This window comes from Sinohyriopsis cumingii, chromosome 2 (assembly GCF_028554795.1).
Source record: "Sinohyriopsis cumingii isolate HCF-2022 chromosome 2, ASM2855479v2, whole genome shotgun sequence".
NCBI classification, from domain to species: Eukaryota; Metazoa; Mollusca; class Bivalvia; order Unionida; family Unionidae; genus Sinohyriopsis; species Sinohyriopsis cumingii.
Genome location: NC_142962.1, coordinates 116,869,223 through 116,888,177, shown reverse-complemented (window position 1 = coordinate 116,888,177; position 18,955 = coordinate 116,869,223). Strand labels below are relative to the sequence as shown.

Genomic DNA, 18,955 nt, shown 5'->3' with positions numbered 1-18,955 from the left:
CAAGGATATATTATGTTGTTACCAGAACTAACGAGAAGATAATATTTATAATTATAAATATTAATAATTATAATATATGATAATTATAAAATTATATTTCACACACAGGGTCTCTAACAAAGTAGAGCACTATAACAACATGACATAATAAATAAACTGGTATGATCTACAATGTTAAGAAAGCAATATTAGCATTATAGTTAAAAACACAATAAGATGCCTGCATTGGACGTATGATACAATTCTTCAAACCACGAGTGTTTGAATGAAATGATATCACATCCATAACTGACCAGTTTCGTTGATATTTAATTTAATTGTTTTGTTTATTTAATTTATATACAAGTTATTTTTTAACTGAGTTCAGAGTACACAGTTAGTATTTCTCCAATAATAAGCAAGTGCGTCTCTTCGAAACAAGACAACAGTATACCAAACGAATAAATACAGTTGTATATTAACTTGATGATAGATGTTTACGTACTTTACCAGATCGCGTAGAGTACATCTTCACAGTTAGACAAATTACGAAACATTTTCCTGTCTCGTAAAAAAGCTTTCTCCGTAAATATTCCGCCAGTTATGTTGAAAATGCCATAGAGTCACTTAAAATATGTCCATGTTTAAAATGATGAATAAAATTGTTTTTATCTTTTTTTCAGAGTCTCATTGCGCCTCTAGCATGTTCCAATGTTACAATTCAAATTGTATACCGTGGTCTGCATTATGTAACCTTCAACGTGATTGCCTGTCAGGAGAAGACGAGGCAGATACGTTTTGTAGTAGGTGTATTGGTCGTTATCTTTTCTGTGGTATTTGTTAATTTCTGTTGTATCGAAAGAACTATCCTTCGGAGAGAAAATGTTGGAAAAAATGGACAACGTAAGAAACTCTTGTATATTCCTTGTGATTCTAGTGTCTACTTTATGACACGTGCTTTTATCATTTATTACCTTTTAGTCATGTATATTCCTTGTGATTCTAGTGTCTACTTTATGACACGTGCTTTTATCATTTATTACCTTTTAGTCATGTATATATTACTAACAATGAAATTTTAGTTACTTTGTATATATGTTACTAAATAAAACTGTAATTCTGCTTCGGCAAAATCAAAGACATGTGTGAATATTTGAGAGATAGGTGAAATAATGTGTGATATTAAGGAGACACCAACCGTTTATTATTAAAAGAATTAAAACATTAAAGAGGGAAAATTTCGACAAAGTTTATTAGGGATATTTGGCGGTATGTAAAGAAAGATTGCTCTAAAAGAGTTCCAGAAGATGGCATGCAAGATAATAAATCTTTTGTACAAAATTTGAAGCTTGAATTGCAGCTATTAAAGGAAACTTGAATCCGCGTTAAGTAAAACAAAGATAAAATGGTGATAATAACACAAATAACACGAATTTAAATAGTTCCTAGAACTTTCTTAATTCTTTACATTTAGCTTTAAACCAAACAGACTGGTTTTTATGTCACTAGATACTTTTAAAGAACCGGACTTAAATGTACTCACATGAGGACATTCACCGTATTCGCCGTTCGAGGAAATTTAATTTAAAAACAAATGAATGAATCAAAAAAATTTAAATACTCTATCAATGTTAACATTGTATGCATTTTACATTTCAAAACTCGTACTAGGATGTGAATATTTCAAAGTGGAAGAATGACATTGTAAAAACATATGCATAATTTTACTAAATCTTAAATATGTTTGAAACTGTGTTTCTGTCAGCCATGACCTCTTCTAAATCTAGAAAAAGAATTTATCTTGCTTGAATTTTCTCTCCTGAAACCTCTCAAAAGCTCTTACGTTTAAAATTGTTTGCTTGATTTTACCCAATTTTTCACTCGTTTGTACATATTTGTGCTTTCAATCAATATCCCAGAAAATTTTAAATTCGTGTATCACTTTAAGACATGTTTTGAAAGAGCATGCACTGCAAGTAGGAATGTTTGATTGTAATGACGTATGAAACGGATTACTTGCTTCCTGTAAAGTTTATATATACATATATTAGATATGCTTTTTGAACTAATGATGTGTATTTTCGATGACTTGAATTGTAGGAAGACTCCCATTTTATGCACGATGCACATTTGAACAGGACTTTTGCGGCTGGTCAAATCGTCCAGTGTCAAATGATTCCGCATGGGAAAGATATAGGGGACCCGGGAGCAGCCTAGATGCAGGGCCTGAGGTGGATCATACGACCAACTCTACGCAAGGTAATGTTTTATGTGTTGGATCGACCGTTTTAGAATACATGCTGCTAACATATGCATAAAATAATTATCAATAGATAACAACATTTGAAACTTCTTTTGTCATTTTAAGTTATGATTTGAAAGCAAAGGCGATGCGTATAGCAAAGCTGATCATCATATCATCATCCACCCCTAAGTAGTTTATTTTTAAATATACAGTGAAACAACTTGTAGCATGATGATGCAATACAGCACTCACATATCTTTATATTTAAGAATATGTTTCTTATTTTAAATCAAATATAATACATATATCCAACAAGATAAGTGTAATTATACAAAATCGTTCAACTATTGATCAGAAAGTGCAGATAAGATGGACGCTTAGAATCAGCTAAGCCGTGAAGATTGCTATATTTATATGTTTGTTTTATATATCTTGTCTCTGTCTTGTCATATGAACCACCCCTGCAAGTAATTCGCAACGCATTTCCATTTATGGATCAGTATTTTATAAATCGAATCTCAATTTGTCTTCACAAGGAATACTTATCTTCCAATATTTTTTTGATTACAGTCACATGTAGAAATCGTAATCCGTATCAAAACTTGGCCAAATTGGCAAACTGCTTTTATTTCTTTAAACTTTGAAAACTGACTGTTGATAATGTTGGTGCATTTAAGACAACACGATCAACACATAAGACCAGAGACAGCTCATTTTATCTGTCTCTTTCTTTAATAGGTTATTATTTAAGAGTAAATGGATATAGGAGGCACATGGAAGACTTTACCCTTGAGAGTCTTGTATACCCAGCCATTTCTGATGAAGTGAGAGAATCCAATTCTTGTCAGGTATGATGTTCGATGTTCTTTTTTTCCAGTGATGCTTGCATTAAGAAGAACAATGTGATACTAACACGTTCAGTAACATTCTAAGATAATTGACAACTCTGCTAGACTATCATTTGGAGACATTGAATACGCCAGAGTTTATGTTTTTCCCTAGAAACAAAAGATGTTCTGATAGAGGTTTAGTTCTATTCCCCCACAAGTACACTAGCTCCCAATTACGTTAGATTAAAATATTTTCCGACCAATTCTCAAAATCAGAAAAAAGTTGATAACCTTTGTGTATCAGATGTCATAACTTCACTGAAATAGAGCTAAATAGGTTTCCAATGCAGTGCAACAAGTTTTAATTTTGCATTTCGAAGGCATTCATATAATGGAGATAGTAATATCCGAGCTTGAGGTGTCACGAAAAAACTAAAATATTACTTCCAAAAGTAAGGCCCATTTCTTTGATCGACACAAATTCTCAAAAACTAACTCACTCTTTAAAGTCGTATAATCTCCATGTCTGATTCATCAGAAAGTATTCGTCTTATTTCAACAACTATAGAATTTTAATTTTAAATTATGGCATGTGGCTGAGGCAAGGCATTTTCAAATGAAATACTGTAAACCTGAAGTTTATTTTCACTAAGTTAGTGTTAGGAAAACATCTGTAAAATTAAATAGTTGCTAACGGTCTTTTTCAAGTAATTGAAATATCGAAAGTGATTTCCTCAAAATTAGATCTGAGTGACGAGGACATTTAATAGTTGCGGAAATATAAAAACAAGATAGGCTTTTAGTATACACATAGCATTAATGCGTTATGTAATCTAGTCCCAAAATGAGTGTTCTATCAATGCAACTTGGAGGTTCACATTTTTAAATCGATTAACTCCTGAGTTCAAGAAGCAGTTTCATCTGTTAAAGAAGGTACAATATTTCATTAAGACCTCTCAAGAAGTAACAAAAGGTAACAGAAGATATCATAGCAAATGACTCGTTTATGTCTTTTCCCTCCCAGATACGCTTTTTCTACCACCTGCAAGGACAGAAAGTCGGTGATCTGACCCTGACAATCGCAGATGCGTGTGAGGTAAATCCTACGTTTAAAAATCTTTGGAGAAAATTCGGACAGTCCCTGGATAAATGGCGGCTAGCCGAGGTGCCGATTTCTGGAGTTGGAAATAGGTTTGTATATATCATTAACTTCGATAGAACAGGGATTAGGTATTCGATTTAATCGTAAAGCTCCTGTAACAATGTTCTGCTGTTGCAGAACGTTTCTCACAAGGATGATGACGACTGTGATGGTGATAATGATGTTTAGTTTTCGCCTATAATGTCTCCGCTAGAAAATTGGAGTATTTTTGGTTCCACGGGGTGAATTCAGAGGTTTCATTTAAAAACAAATGGTTAAACCTTCGATTCTAATTTGACCCTCATAATTTGCATGTTTCATGTATATGTACAAGATTTTTTTCTACTACTTCTGAAAAATACATTAGCGATATTAGAAACGAGAAGGAATGCTTTGTTCACGGAAATCCTATCTATGTTAAAGGAATGGCCCTGTAATGCTTGGGGATTCGCAGAAACAGAATGCATTGCCTGATTAGGCTTACATTTACAGACGCATGTATCAAGTTAATCTTGTGTCCTAAATATTTATTATTATTCCTGACGAGTTAAATGTATCAACGTTGTCAAAAATATTTTAAGTAAATCTCGCAGAATAATTTACAGGTACATGTATATTCAAAATATGTTTCGAAACTAATTTTAATCAGACAGTCATATTGATATCCGTGTGGTTTTATACACACTCAGCTCACCTCTGGTTATTATGAAGAGACTGACCCGTGAAAACATGCCAATAAGAAAACACTCATTTAGTAGCATAATATTACTGATTTGGCTGTGAATATCATAAGAAAAATGGATAGGCAAGGTCGGACTAGTATCCCTACCCTTCTGAAAATCGCTTACAATTAATATGGGGTCTATTGGGCGCCATGGAAAGTTTCTAATCTTATAGCCAGAGTAGCACTAAAATTTATCCTGCCAACATGTCCATTTGATAAATCCGCCAGAGTTTGACACCTAAGATATTTAGCGCTAGGTAGTATGGTATGATAGTATTGATTAAAGTGGTAATTTTACAAACGATATTGGAACGGCAAATTTATTGTGTTGATTTATGAATATTAGAATACATACTTGTGTAATTTTACGTTATTTATTGCTAATGGAGCAACATGTCACCACTGAACTCGAACATATTTATGGTGTTATCATCATTCAGTGCCAAATAATATTTCTGTGTGCTAGGATAGTAAATATGAAGGTTAGAAATAATGCATCGCTGCATCCTTTATGGTGATAAAGGGACCAGAGTAAGGACTTCTCAATGAATGGTTCAGTTGAAAAAGTGAAAACTGAAAAAGAGATTACATACACGATACTTTTCGAGAAATAATATTTTGAGATCAAAAGCCTGCAAGGATATATTTTGATGAGAGATATGAATTTTCCAACAAAAACGTAAAAAAAATGTTTGTAACAGAAAAATATTGAATTCATTCATTTTAATAAGATAGAAAAGCATCGGTAGTGGATTTGTTAAGAAAAGCTTAAAGAATAGAAGCATTAAACAAAGATGTAGACAGATAGTTTATGATACAAAATCGCTCGTCATTAACTAGTAAACTTGATTCCAGTTATGGATTAAAATGGTTCTGTTACCTGAAAACAGTAATAGTTGGAAAGTCTAAATTTAAAATACACGAATGTACTAGAATTTACTTATATAAATTAGTCCTGTCAAAAAGCCATCTCCTTAACTTTATGTTGGAAATATTTAAAATCGAGCAAGTTATTTTAGGTGATCCAGTTTCTTTTACAATTTGGAAGCGAGGTTATTGACGGTTTATCTTACGAATAAGAGCTGTCTGTATACGACAAACAAGACAGCATATACAAAGATAAAAAAAATATTGAAGACCAATAGAATTTACAGCTAAAAGTATGTACTTGTTAAAATGTAATAATGGTCATGAAAAATCGTTTAACAGCTGGAAAGCGGCTGAACATGTTGCTGTGAAATAAATGTTGGACCTAAAGTTCACCTATTGTTCGGAAACGTTGTACCTCTGTCAAAGATACAACTCTCCAAAAGAGACGACTGACAATCAATACATAAATAATAGTCAAATCAAAAGGCCTATTTTTTAACAAAGATAACAAGATTGTTGAATGTTAAATGTGGGACAAAACATTAACATTTAAAATAAATATTAGAAACCATAATGGCAAGTGAAAGAACACCGAAAAAATCACTTGTAAGCAGCCAAAATCGTACACATGAAACACGTGATGATTCTGCTACATATTACACGATATTGTAACAGGATAATAAACAATAGTATAGAAAGAAAGAATAAAGATAGCATTAAAAACAATTTAAACCTCACGTAAAATAGCTAAAAAGAACAACAGTGTTAAAGACTACAAGTTGGCCTTTGAGACTGCGAAAAGAATAAGGTGTGATGAAAATTGCATGTGCTGGTGTACGCTTGAGATCATTTAAAATTATATCGAATTTCATTCAAAGAAAGCATATAAATCGTGTCAACTAAACCATCAACGTCACAATGTTCCTGCAGAAAACGTTTTGCCATGAGCAATTTTAGCACATCATTAAACGTTTTAGCTACAATGAAGTATCATCACTTTAACCAAACTGGATGATCTTCGTTGAAACAGCACGGATTAAGTTAATAAAGTACACTTTTTACAATGTATAAATATATAGAATCCGAAGATTCTTTTAAAGTAATTGACGTTAAACATCACCAGTAAATGGAACAATCAATATCCAAGATACACTGAGTTTTGAAATTTTTCAATTAGAATGGAGAAAAAGGGATTCCTAGAGCCATTTATACAAGGAAACCGTATCAACACATTTTAACATCCAGTGTTAAACGCTGCTGTTACGGTAAACTACAGCATGATTTATAAACAGATAATTATTCCAGTTTCTTTTAGCGAGTATTCTGTTTGTGACCTAATGGCTAATGTAATTTGTCTGTTCATAAATGTACATTTGCTTGGTGGATATTCGTTTTTACCATTGGTGTTACCTTCACTGTGCCATTGTCTGGTATTTCCAGACTAAACGATTTATGTTTTAAAAAGCGAGCCAAAGAAAATCTTAAAATTCATTGTTAAAGGCGCACAAAGCACGGCACACCTACGACGGAATTTGCCAACAGTAGGCGAAGCTTCACGGAAAGCATGTAAAATGGCTGATTCAATGTAAAATATAACACCAGAGTGTATAAAATCGGTTACCACTACAAAGTAATATCTTTTCTTTCTTATATATAAATAAGACTACTTTAATGATTAGTCAGAGGAGTGAAAAGATACAAAGTGGGTCAATGTTATATCCCACTACACTGCATACTCATAGCACATAATTAAGGCTAGGAAATTGATTTGGTCGGAGAAATGAAACAGACCTTGGAAAGAAAAACCTTATATCATGCACATTTTATTTGGTTAATGTAGGTATGAAAACAGTTTCCTATAGTATGCTTAATCTTATAGCTGGATTAAGTGTTTGAGGAATCCTTGGAGGCATCTTTTTTGTTGCTTTTTGCTGATGTCGGTACAACAATGGCAAATATTGTCGCAAAAGTTAGTACGTAAATGTTTATATACAAAAGAACAGGTTGATATTAAAACATGTGCAGTCAATATAATAAACAGTTATGATGAGTTGTTATGCAAAGATATCATTGATAACGAAAGTAATTACGAAATGTGTATTGTGATCAATAGCGCATATAATAATATTAACGACGTCGGAGATTAGCTTAATTGGACCGCAATCAAGTTAAAGATAGAAGGAATGACAATATTGAAATAAAAACGATCCTTGATAAACTTACAGTAAACGATTCAAGCTTCAATGAAAAGCTTCCGGTATTGGAACTAGTGTATTACCATACACTGTATTAGTTCCTTCGGGAATAATAAATGTAAAGTTTTATTATAATCTACTATATTTTAAAAGAAGGTCTCATCTATAGTGACGGTCTCATGACAATTCCAGTTGATAACAGAAACGGTAAAGTACGCTGTCATTACATTAAATATATAACAAATATGGGACTGTTCTAATGCTGGAGATTTTGACAACCTTGAAATTTACATGAATAAAGTCAACGATTGTGAAACGAAAGAGTATATTATGTCGAATACTCAAAGCACAACTCAAACATAGGTACAAATATAGCGTATAACAAGAACAATGATTAATTATAAAGAGTCAATAGCCAGAGTTCAAAACTGGCTCAATTCCATACGGTTTGTGGCTTTTCGAGTCATACAATTTATGTAAGTTTCTCAGATCAAATACACCAAGATTACCTTAATAGCCATTTTTCGTGTCTCCTACATTCTTTACATCTAACGGATGTTCGTGCAGAGACTTTGGTTCATACAGTGTTAATAGTTATGACAGGATGTCGCAAAGAGGTACAATTAACCAGCTGAAAATAAGCCGGAAGGATAAAGATGGAAAAGTGATTTTTACGTCATGTCTGTAACATATTTTTCCATTTAAATTAAGTAATGTTAGCATGGTGTGCATCTGTTGTTCCAATCAGATGCAGAAAATAATCACAATACTATACGGTTTATTCTCATAATTGTTAATTCTGGAAACACGTCATATAATACATGAAATATTTATTTGATGAACAATCCAACACACAGGAATTAAAAGAATATCACCTTTTAACAATAGTTACACGGATGACTTGATTTGAAAAGTACAAATGATTAAAGATTGCATGCAAGTAGTCTTAAATTAGTTAATTCTCGAAAGACATTAACCTTATAATCAACAGACAATGAAATGTTGATGATTAGAAAATAAATACTTTCATTTTCAATGAGCAAAAAAAATATTCATAAGAATCATAGAAAATCAGGAATGATTCATGTATTTTTAAGTGTACTTAAAGGAACATCAATAATGGTTAATTAGTAGTACGTACAATTGTGGTCAAAGAATGTTTTTGCCCTAAATCTTATATAGCCTTAATACAAAAACGTTTTGGACTACAATTTTGTTGTCTGTTATATTTTTTTCTATGGCAAATCTAACAATATAGTTTGTTCAAACAAAAATGCTATTGTGGTCACATGATAGACTTTGAGGATAAATATTATTGGTTTCAGCTACTAGTTGAGGTCTATATAGCAACATAATTACTTGCTTCGAATTAATGCTATGATATCGTTACGGTGCAAGGAACGATAGCAACAAGCTTAACCAACCTGGCAGACATTTTAATTATATGTGTGGGTTTATATATTCAAGTTGAACGTTGGTGGAAACTGAAACACTTTAGTTCTGGTGGAATGAAAGTAGCAGATATAGATAGTTAAACATTAAAGTAGCAAAACGTTAGTAGGACTTGAATATCACTTTAACCAGAGGGTGCCCACATATCCTTAATTAATTAATGTATGCTGCTATCCGAACAAAGCATTCATGGTACACAGTTCATGCTACATCGTTTTCGTTTTGATGATTTTCATCTCGTTATAGCCTAATCTGAGTAAACAAATCTCTTGGTATTTATTCTTGTAATTAACTAAATGATCAGTGTATACATAGCAAATATTCAATCCTCTTCAATCACGGAGCTATATAATACCTTTACAAAATTTCTTTTCGTCTTTATCAATCTTGAATTATGTTTTAGCCTTAAGCAACGCAATTCTTTAATGGCAACTCTATTAACTGCATCCTTGAAAAGTCTTGTTATTGTGCATTGTTGTCAAGCAAAATGTGTCCTTAGTATAGCGAATACTGAAATATAAATTGACTTCATCATAAAAGTTTACTGTGTCAACATAAATATTTAACGAATCAGCATCATTAATGACGACACTCATTATATTACTGTATTAAATTTTGAGCTTCTTGCACCAAACTGTATATATTAGCCATTAAGATCATACAATGACAGGTAAATCAATCTTAAATTAGTATGGTTAATTTGATTTTCTTCCTTTCGTACAAGACTAACACTAACTCATCATCAATAATTTCCCCTATTGTAAAAGGTGATCTTTCTGATATTTGATGAAAATTTATCATCAGTACACGCATTGAAGTTTTGTTTATTTAATAGAACAGCCCATGTCCTTACCAAACACACTCATGTTCATTAGTTTAAAAAAATTTCAAATTCATTTTATTTTGTTCAAATATATTTTGTTATTCTTTTTATCTCAAATTTGCTTCAACTAAGGTTATTAATTGATCAAGGCAGTTATGTTTACCTTTCTCAGTCTTAAACCAAACAGTATGAAGTTTCTATAGTAAATGGCGTCATTCTCTTTTCAGCGTATTTAACAAATTTGACACTGCAGGGAAGACAAAACATTTTCAATTGGAGCTAATGGGTAGTGCTTGAAATCGTTATTATGCAAATCTACTTCTAATATACAAACTATATCTTATTTATCTGGTATTTTGAACCTATGAACTTCTACCCATCTAAACAATTAAATAATTTAACATTTTCCTCTATGTATGAATGTATGTATGTATGTATGTATGTATGTATGTATATATATATATATATATATATATATATATATATATATATATATATATATATATATATATATATATATATATATAAAAACGTGTGTACTCTAGATAATGTAATATGTGTTTTTGTCGTATCCACCACGATTTTGGTATTGTAAAGTCTTTGTCCAAGTAGTATTTGTGATTTGCTTCACTGTACCTATGTGGTGTCATTGTTAAACCCACTACCTATTCACCTCCCAATTATCAAGAACCATTCATAGTTATCCATGTATTCATTCCTGCGAATGTCTTTCTTCAAATAATGAGACTGCATATTTGCAACCATTTAAAAAATATTTGTATATTTTCATCACTTAAATTTGGGGCCCCAAGTGGCTGAGTGGTCTAAAGCGCTCTCCGTTACGGATCACTGCCATCTCATCTCTGTCTGCTTGGGTTCGAGTCTCGGATTCGGCTAATGTGGGTATGTGAAAAAGCTTCCCAGTAGCTTCTCGTGGGTCGGTGGTTGTTTCTGGTGTTTCCCGGATTCTTCCTCCACCATTAATACTGGCCGCCATTTATAGCCTATCATGTGATGAAAAATTGCATTAAACCCTAGAACAGCAACAACAACACTCACTTAAATTTATAGCCGGCTGTTCTCTATAATGTGTTCTAAGTCTAAAGTTGTCTATAAACATGATTTTCCTTTATCCCTCTCATTTTAACTGTTATTTCTTTGTCTACTTTCATGAAGTTATTAACCAGGAAATCCCTGCTGAATCAAATGAATTTCTTTCGTTGTTCTATATGATCTGTAACCCTTATTTTAATCAATATATTGATGAACAGATGACTGTCATAGCTAGACAAACTATGAATAAAACAGTGTTGTGTGTTCTTGATATGGCTGATGCATGTTCCCTGGTTGTCGAATTATATTCTCAATTTCAACTTGCCTAATAATGATTCAACACGCCTTATTGTTGGTTGCGTGAATTTTTTTCATAAATAATAATGATAATTTCCATCTGATAAATACAACACTTTTGTTAGCCTACTATGACACTTTTAATCTGCTCACTTCATGAGACTCGGAATATTCCAATTAGGTTAGTTGACTAAGCATAGGCCAAGTGTCTTCTGGAGCTGGAATAAAGTCGATGATTGAACTTTCTCGATCATTAATATTAACACACGACCATCTTTCTGTAATATTATTGTTAGAACCATCATTTTATAACATCCTCCAAAAATGTAATTCGAAATCCTGATGAATATTTCGCTCAAAATTTAAATTTACCTTCCGTTCAGTTCTTAAGTTTTTAACAACAGAATTGTTCATTTCCTGAATATTTCAGATATAGTGTTTTCTTTTTCTCACTTCAACACACATTTTACTTTCCGTATTTTACATTTATTTTATTTGGCATAACACGCCAGCACTTGCAAGTATACACTGTATAGTCAAACTTCTCTCTGCGTTCTTGTTCTCCAACTAGATTATGCAGTCCTCCACATAGACCTGTCCGAATCAATTCGTCCACACCCTGCAAAATGGTGTCTATTTGTTTTCTCTAGATATCCTAACATAATTGAGTCTTACTATAATTTCAGATACATCCTGAGATTTCATGGTACAACGGTGAATTATAATCACGGAGATATTGCCCTTGACGACATATCGCTCAGTCCGGAGTGCTTTGGTACGTCGCTTTCATGATCAATGTATTCCACGTCCTAATTACAAATGTTATGGTTCATCGGAAAGAACTTAAAAAATAGAACATAAATTCATACATAAGGTAAAATTTCTTAATGATGTTGCAAATTGAGAAGATAAAGACAGCATTCATAAAGAGCATTCATAAAGATAAATAGTATTCTACACTTACATAAGACTAAAACCTTTAGTAATCTAAACTTGTTGCCAACGTTTAAAATCTGTTCAGTAATGTTCGTTTTTGAAATGTCGATGTTTCGTATTAGATTCTTGTAAAGAGACTAAAAGAAAGAAAATTATTTACTGTTATTAGCCAAAATGCTCAACTATTTAAAGCTTGTATGTAGTTAGACAGGGTTAGACAGACAAGATCCTGAGTTTGAACTTATTCAAATTATTGCTAAAATGTACTACCAACAGCTGGGTCCCGCAAGATAATTTACCTCCCAGTAGAGTTAATTGCAATTGGTAGGTGATCCATCAAGTCGCTGTGTCTGTTTGTTGCTAAGAGTGTCTGCCAATCACATCTCAGAAAGGAACAGCTTTCTCTCTGGCACGCAATCTCTTCATGGGCCTATTTAAACGTAGTCTGTATCAGGGTCAAAATAGGACTGATTAGTACCAAAAACCTTTTTTCAACCAGTTCTCTGATTTCCAGGTGAATTGTTCATGTTCTCATGTTAGTAAGTAGCAATTTCCAAAATGTCTTTAAGGCATCGGGATATTTATCACTTACAGGCCTGTCAAGAGGAAATATCCATGATGAGGCGTTTGAACTTCCTGTTGCTCTGAACAGAACAGAATTTAGAAAAAACAAAGAGTACTACTGCAGTGAAAATTCAAAAAAAGGTAATTACCTTCTAGAAAAAAAAACCCACATCCATCACATTTTAAAGAAAACGACATGTCATAACTTATGTTTTCCGGTTTAGAAATATTTTCAAGATTTATTTTGCAGTTTTACGACCCCAGACTGGATAATTTTTGTATTATAGTATATGTTTGCAACAATTGCATTGTTTAAAAAGAAATAGGACGTTTTATTCGGGTGAGCGTGTGAGTACCTTTCTTACATTACAGTTTATATGTTTTTATCTTTTATTACTCTTGCATGAGTTACTGTCTTCTAATTTTTATTTATTTATTTATTTATTTATTTATTTATTTATTATTATTATTATTATTATTATTATTATTATTATTATTTGTGTTTCGTTTATTTTTTATTATTGTTTTTAACGGTGGTTCTATCATTTCATTGATTTGCTCTGAAAACATTCATGATGATAGTGATGATGACGTAGATGTTGACGACAGTAATGATGATGACCATTAATTAATTGTATTGCAGTGCTTGCTAGTAGTTGAAGCGTTGTGGTGGTCCGGAATTTCTGAACCAGTTTAAACCAAATTAATCAATTTTGATCCAATCAGCCATTTTTGAAATCTAAAATCTCGCATACATTACCTATCATTTTTATTTTAGAAATAAGAACACTCCCAATTCATTTGATTAATGTATATTTAGGTGCGTTATGTCTTTAACATTGACATGCACAACAATTGATGTTTCAAAACACAAATATCGACAAGTCTCTCGACCATTGGTGCTGTCGTTAATATTAAAACGAAGACCACGAATTTATAAGTGGCAAAATACGACATTGTATTAAACTACGCATTTTTTAGACATCAAAACACATCATTAAAAGTTTAAGAGAATATATTGCTTCACATATTGCATTTAGCATCAACACTGAGAGCAAGATGTTAAAACAGTACCTTATAATGTGCTGCTTACATGACGTTGACGTATTTGATGGGTTGAACACACAAATTTGTATCAAGCTAAGTTCACAGCACAACTTGAACATCTCGCAAATTTGACACAATCCCATTTTTGCAAAGCGAGTCTTCAATAATTCAACAAAAGCAGATACGTGATCTATGGATAATTATATTTAACACACCAACAATGGTACGGTATCTGAAATACTTCTTTTAGAGTCAACTGTAGGCATGACAGAAATGTACATAAATATGAAATGATTAGTGAATCCAAAAGGTTTGAAGAAAGGTTTCAAATTGTTGATAATAAAAGTATTTATCTTATATGGATTTTCTTTCTGCTGTTGTTAAAAGTAAAATGCAATTTATTAAGAGTAGATTGATCACGTTATGTTTTCATACCGTGTAAATTGCTAAATCAAAAAGAGATGTACAGTCATTGGAACATTTTTACTTCGACACTGAAAGTCCTGTTCATTACATAAATACCACTCATTTGTGGGAATAGATTTCACGGGACAAAGATATAAAAAACTATTTTGAAACAAAAGAATCATTCACCTAACATTCTGCATACACATAACATAAGCAAGGAACAAAATAGCATCTGGACTTCCAGTGGCAGGCAGATATTACTGACATGCAAACAAATGGAAAATATTCCAATGGAATATCAACAAATGTTGGCACTGTTCAAAATACTATTGGGCTGAAAACGTCAAATCACAAAATAAAAATTACATGCACGATGTTTTAGAAAAATATTGTAAGAGCTTAAACCTGATGAGATACAGTTTAAAGACTTGTACAACCATGCAATTCAGGTATTTGCTGGAAAAGATCAACAGTGAATACATTTTAACTGATTCAGATAAAATCACATATAAAGTAACCTGTGGGGAATAAAAGTGACTCTAAACATCAACAGCAAATAACAAAATGGCACCGATAAAACAAAATGTGACAAGGGCTACTATATACACATTCTCCTGCAATAAATTGGATCATAAAAGAAACTAAAATAGATAAAAATTAAAGCATATGAAGTTTATTCCAACAAAAATACTGACAAAAGCACTGCGAGATTTTCTATGAAATTATGAACATAGAAAAATCGTAATGAAAATCAAAAATCAAATACATGTTGATTCAGTAATTTAGATAGCATATTTCTATCCGGTTTCATTCACTGTGCAGCAAACATGTCAACTATGCTAAAAATTATCCATTTTTTCTTGAACATATGTTGTACCACACACACTTTTAAACACTTTTAACACATTATGAAACCTTTTTGAAAGAATGAATACAAAATTAACCCAATGTTGTTGATACGAAATGAGTTTGCATTCCACTTAAATAAAGTAAACTCCAATACACCTTTACATGGTGCTAATATACTAAATTTGAAGAAACAATCTTTCCTAACTTTCATTTGACATTTAATAATAGTTAACGATAGTGAAAGGAATGTTTAACTCAGAATAAGAAGATCAATCTTTTCGCTAATTTCATATATGAAGTATAGGTGAACATCGTTTTGCATATATAGCTTTTGACTCTAAAAAATGGGTAAGAAAATGCTAACGCTTTAACAATTGACTTCAACTGCAGCTAACATTAAACAGATTAGCCCCTATCATTATCCTGCGATTCATTTTAATAAACAAAGTTGCTAACTCATCAAAACCAAGTTAATATATATAATATATTTTGCATATGCTACGACCCTACGTTCTTAAACTACATAACAAAAAAGAGTGCAAAACAACAAGCTTTGTAAATTTCAAAATATAATTTATTTCCTTAAAACAGATAGTGAAAAATTAAAAAATGCCTTTCAGTGTTCTCAGTGACATTCTAAATAGTCCTAAAGCGAAATTATTGCTTATTCTAAATGAGTTCCACTATTTTGCTAATAGTCCTGATATATCACAATGATTCAATACCAAATGTCTTTAAGTGAATTCATAGTAATTCAGTATATCTGCTAAATCCAAAACGTCTGATCACTTTGTAATTCTACTGATTTCGAAATCACTCTAGCTGCAAAGACGGTCAAGTACTTTATCAGCTAGCTAATCAGACATTACGATAGCTGGATTTCCTGTGGAGGAATCCCATGACCTGTATTGAACTCATCAATATTTTTAATTCAAAGAAGTACATCTCACTATCTTTGGAACTATTAATGTTTTTACAAGAATGACCTCATCTGACAGTATAAATTTATAAAGAATATTATTATTGTATTATGTAAATGACCCTTTAAATTATGGAATCATGAAAATTCATACATAACATATAAAATGTTAGAACCAATTTTTCTCACACAAGCCAACAAATATCTCTGATAATTGCATTTTAAATTTTGACATTGACTAATCTCAGATAAGATACATACATTGTGTGATAAGAAATGTTGGTAAATGGTCTAAACTTGGCAGTATCGATGCCACCATCTGGTTTGGTGGTTTCCTACTCATAGTTCATAGGCAAACAGGTTAAAAAATTAGTCATATTTCATGTTCCGTCGTGCAAACTGCTGTTTTGAATGTAACATACTTTTTTCTGATGAAAATATATTCAATTCAATCAACAGTAACATAGATACGAGACAGTTTTATTGGATCTGCAACAGTTTTAGATTTCCACAATAGCGTCACTGGAGCTAACTGAAGGGAATACAGAACGATAATGGGTCCCTAAAAAAGAACTATAAACAAAGTTTTTTTTGATCTGCCACCTGCTATGTAAGCGTCTTACGAAAGTAATTAAGAACATTATCAGGTAATTCAATAAATTCTACGCCAAGGGTGGACTTTCTACTTGCAAGATATGACTGGATTAACACATAAATGTAATGCAAGGTTACCAGCAGGGTTAAGATCATATGTGATTTGTATTTTAGGAACAGGTTCAAAATATAGTATCCTACACACATTTTGTTAAAAGAGCTATTAATGTTAGGACAGTACGGTTACAATACCATGAAAACATTATCGAACAATTAAGCAACACATAAGAGATCAACCAATGAAATTTTGACTATGATGTATGTATTGACGGTATTTTCATTTTTTGTTGCGCTACCGAGTGACCTGTTCATGAAAGTGAGCAGTATAATTAGATACAACTAACATCAATCCAGTGTCTGATTTATACTGGAGTCAAAACCCCATCAAAAAGTCGAGAAAACAAAGGACGAGTTTCCAAACACTGATAAACAACCTGTAATATTACAACAAGAAATTATAGAGGAAAAGTAAGTACAGGACAGTAAACAGACAAACTGAGTAAACATATACAGATTCGGAATTATTATAACGATCCGTTGTAGTTCGTACTGGTTACCAGTGTTCCATCTGCTGTCGGATACTCGGACATTCTAAGCACACGTGACAGTCACTAAATGTGTACAACGTCCAATTTAGAAGCGTAAAGAAATATTTATCATAAAATAAACTAACAATCATTTATACTGATATAATTAGTTCCAGGAGCTGTTTAGTTTACTCTGGTGATGACCATACTAATTACTAATTTTCGTGACAATCCATCCAAAACGTCCGCAGTAGTTGCGCTAACAAAATGGTCATAATGCATTTAATTACAGAACAAAACTCTTACACCAACTGCGGGAACATAGTAATTTGTCAGTGTATTCATCTTCAGGCAAAGACCGTCATATTTACAAAGTTTTAAAATCTGCGTCACTAGTGGCTCTAAAAGGATTTCGTCAGACGCTGCTACAAGTAAAAAAAGACAATAACTCTGACGAAAATTGCATGAGCAAAATGATTTGTTGATGCCCGCATCGTAAGGTGATTACCGTAATATTTACCAAGTTTTATGGCAATGTATCAAAACCTATGCGTCCAGTTGCTCAAACGAGATTGCGTCATATACAGATACGAGACGAAAAGGGTAACATAACAAAACTTGCGGGAACAAATATTTTGTAAATATGCTCTTCGCTACGTGATGACCATACAGTTTATGATTTTCACAAGAACCCGTCAGTAGGATTAATGAGCTAATGAAATCATGCTTGACGAAAGGACATGTGTCTATATATCCCAGCCTCTACAGAGGCGGATTATAATACGAGTTATAGCAGATACATTTACTAAGAAGTAAAGTTCTCATGTTAACAAATTTTCTTATTAACATCAAGCAACAAAAGGGTTGATGGATATTTCAGTACCGAGTCTATACCTGAAACTTATTGATTACATATTCTCCACGCAACTTTGCTGAAAAACAAACGTAATTGTAAAGAAAGAATGCTTGTATAATACTTTGTAAACTTCCATATAAAAATTAAATTCAGCTAGATTTGTTTTTATTTTTATACGGATTGGTAGTAAACATTAATCAAGTTTAAGAATAATGTACAATCAATTTAATTGTAAAAGGTTCATGTATCATATACATATTATCTAGAAAAACACTATATTTAAAAATTAAAGAGTGGTTTGATAATATTTATGATGATCACAGCAAGATAAATGTACCAGGAGAATATAATTATCATACTCTTAAAATAATGTACCAGATAACGGTCAAGCATTTACAGGAAATAAACATTTATTTAATTTCTGCATGAATAATTAGGTATTATTAAAATTTGAAAGAAGTACTGAAGATACCTACATTTGATTGAAAACATGGTTAAGCTGCGCTGATTTTGTTCTATACGCCTATACTCACCCGGAAAATAATGTAAACCTTAACAAATGAAGACAATTTAAACTGAATGATGA

At 32.1% G+C, this 18,955-nt stretch overlaps 1 protein-coding gene across 1 annotated transcript in view; it reads left to right on the top strand.

Moving 5' to 3' along the window:
* The window catches only part of LOC149805673 (uncharacterized), a 293,351-nt gene that overhangs the window by 246,927 nt on the left and 27,469 nt on the right, over positions 1-18,955 (top strand). Inside the window, exons 4-9 of the mRNA XM_089936655.1 lie at positions 663-782; positions 2,080-2,238; positions 2,963-3,072; positions 4,079-4,245; positions 12,296-12,384; positions 13,140-13,250. Of these exons, the coding sequence (XP_089792781.1) occupies positions 663-782; positions 2,080-2,238; positions 2,963-3,072; positions 4,079-4,245; positions 12,296-12,384; positions 13,140-13,250 (756 nt within the window). The remainder of the gene's footprint in view (positions 1-662; positions 783-2,079; positions 2,239-2,962; positions 3,073-4,078; positions 4,246-12,295; positions 12,385-13,139; positions 13,251-18,955) is intronic.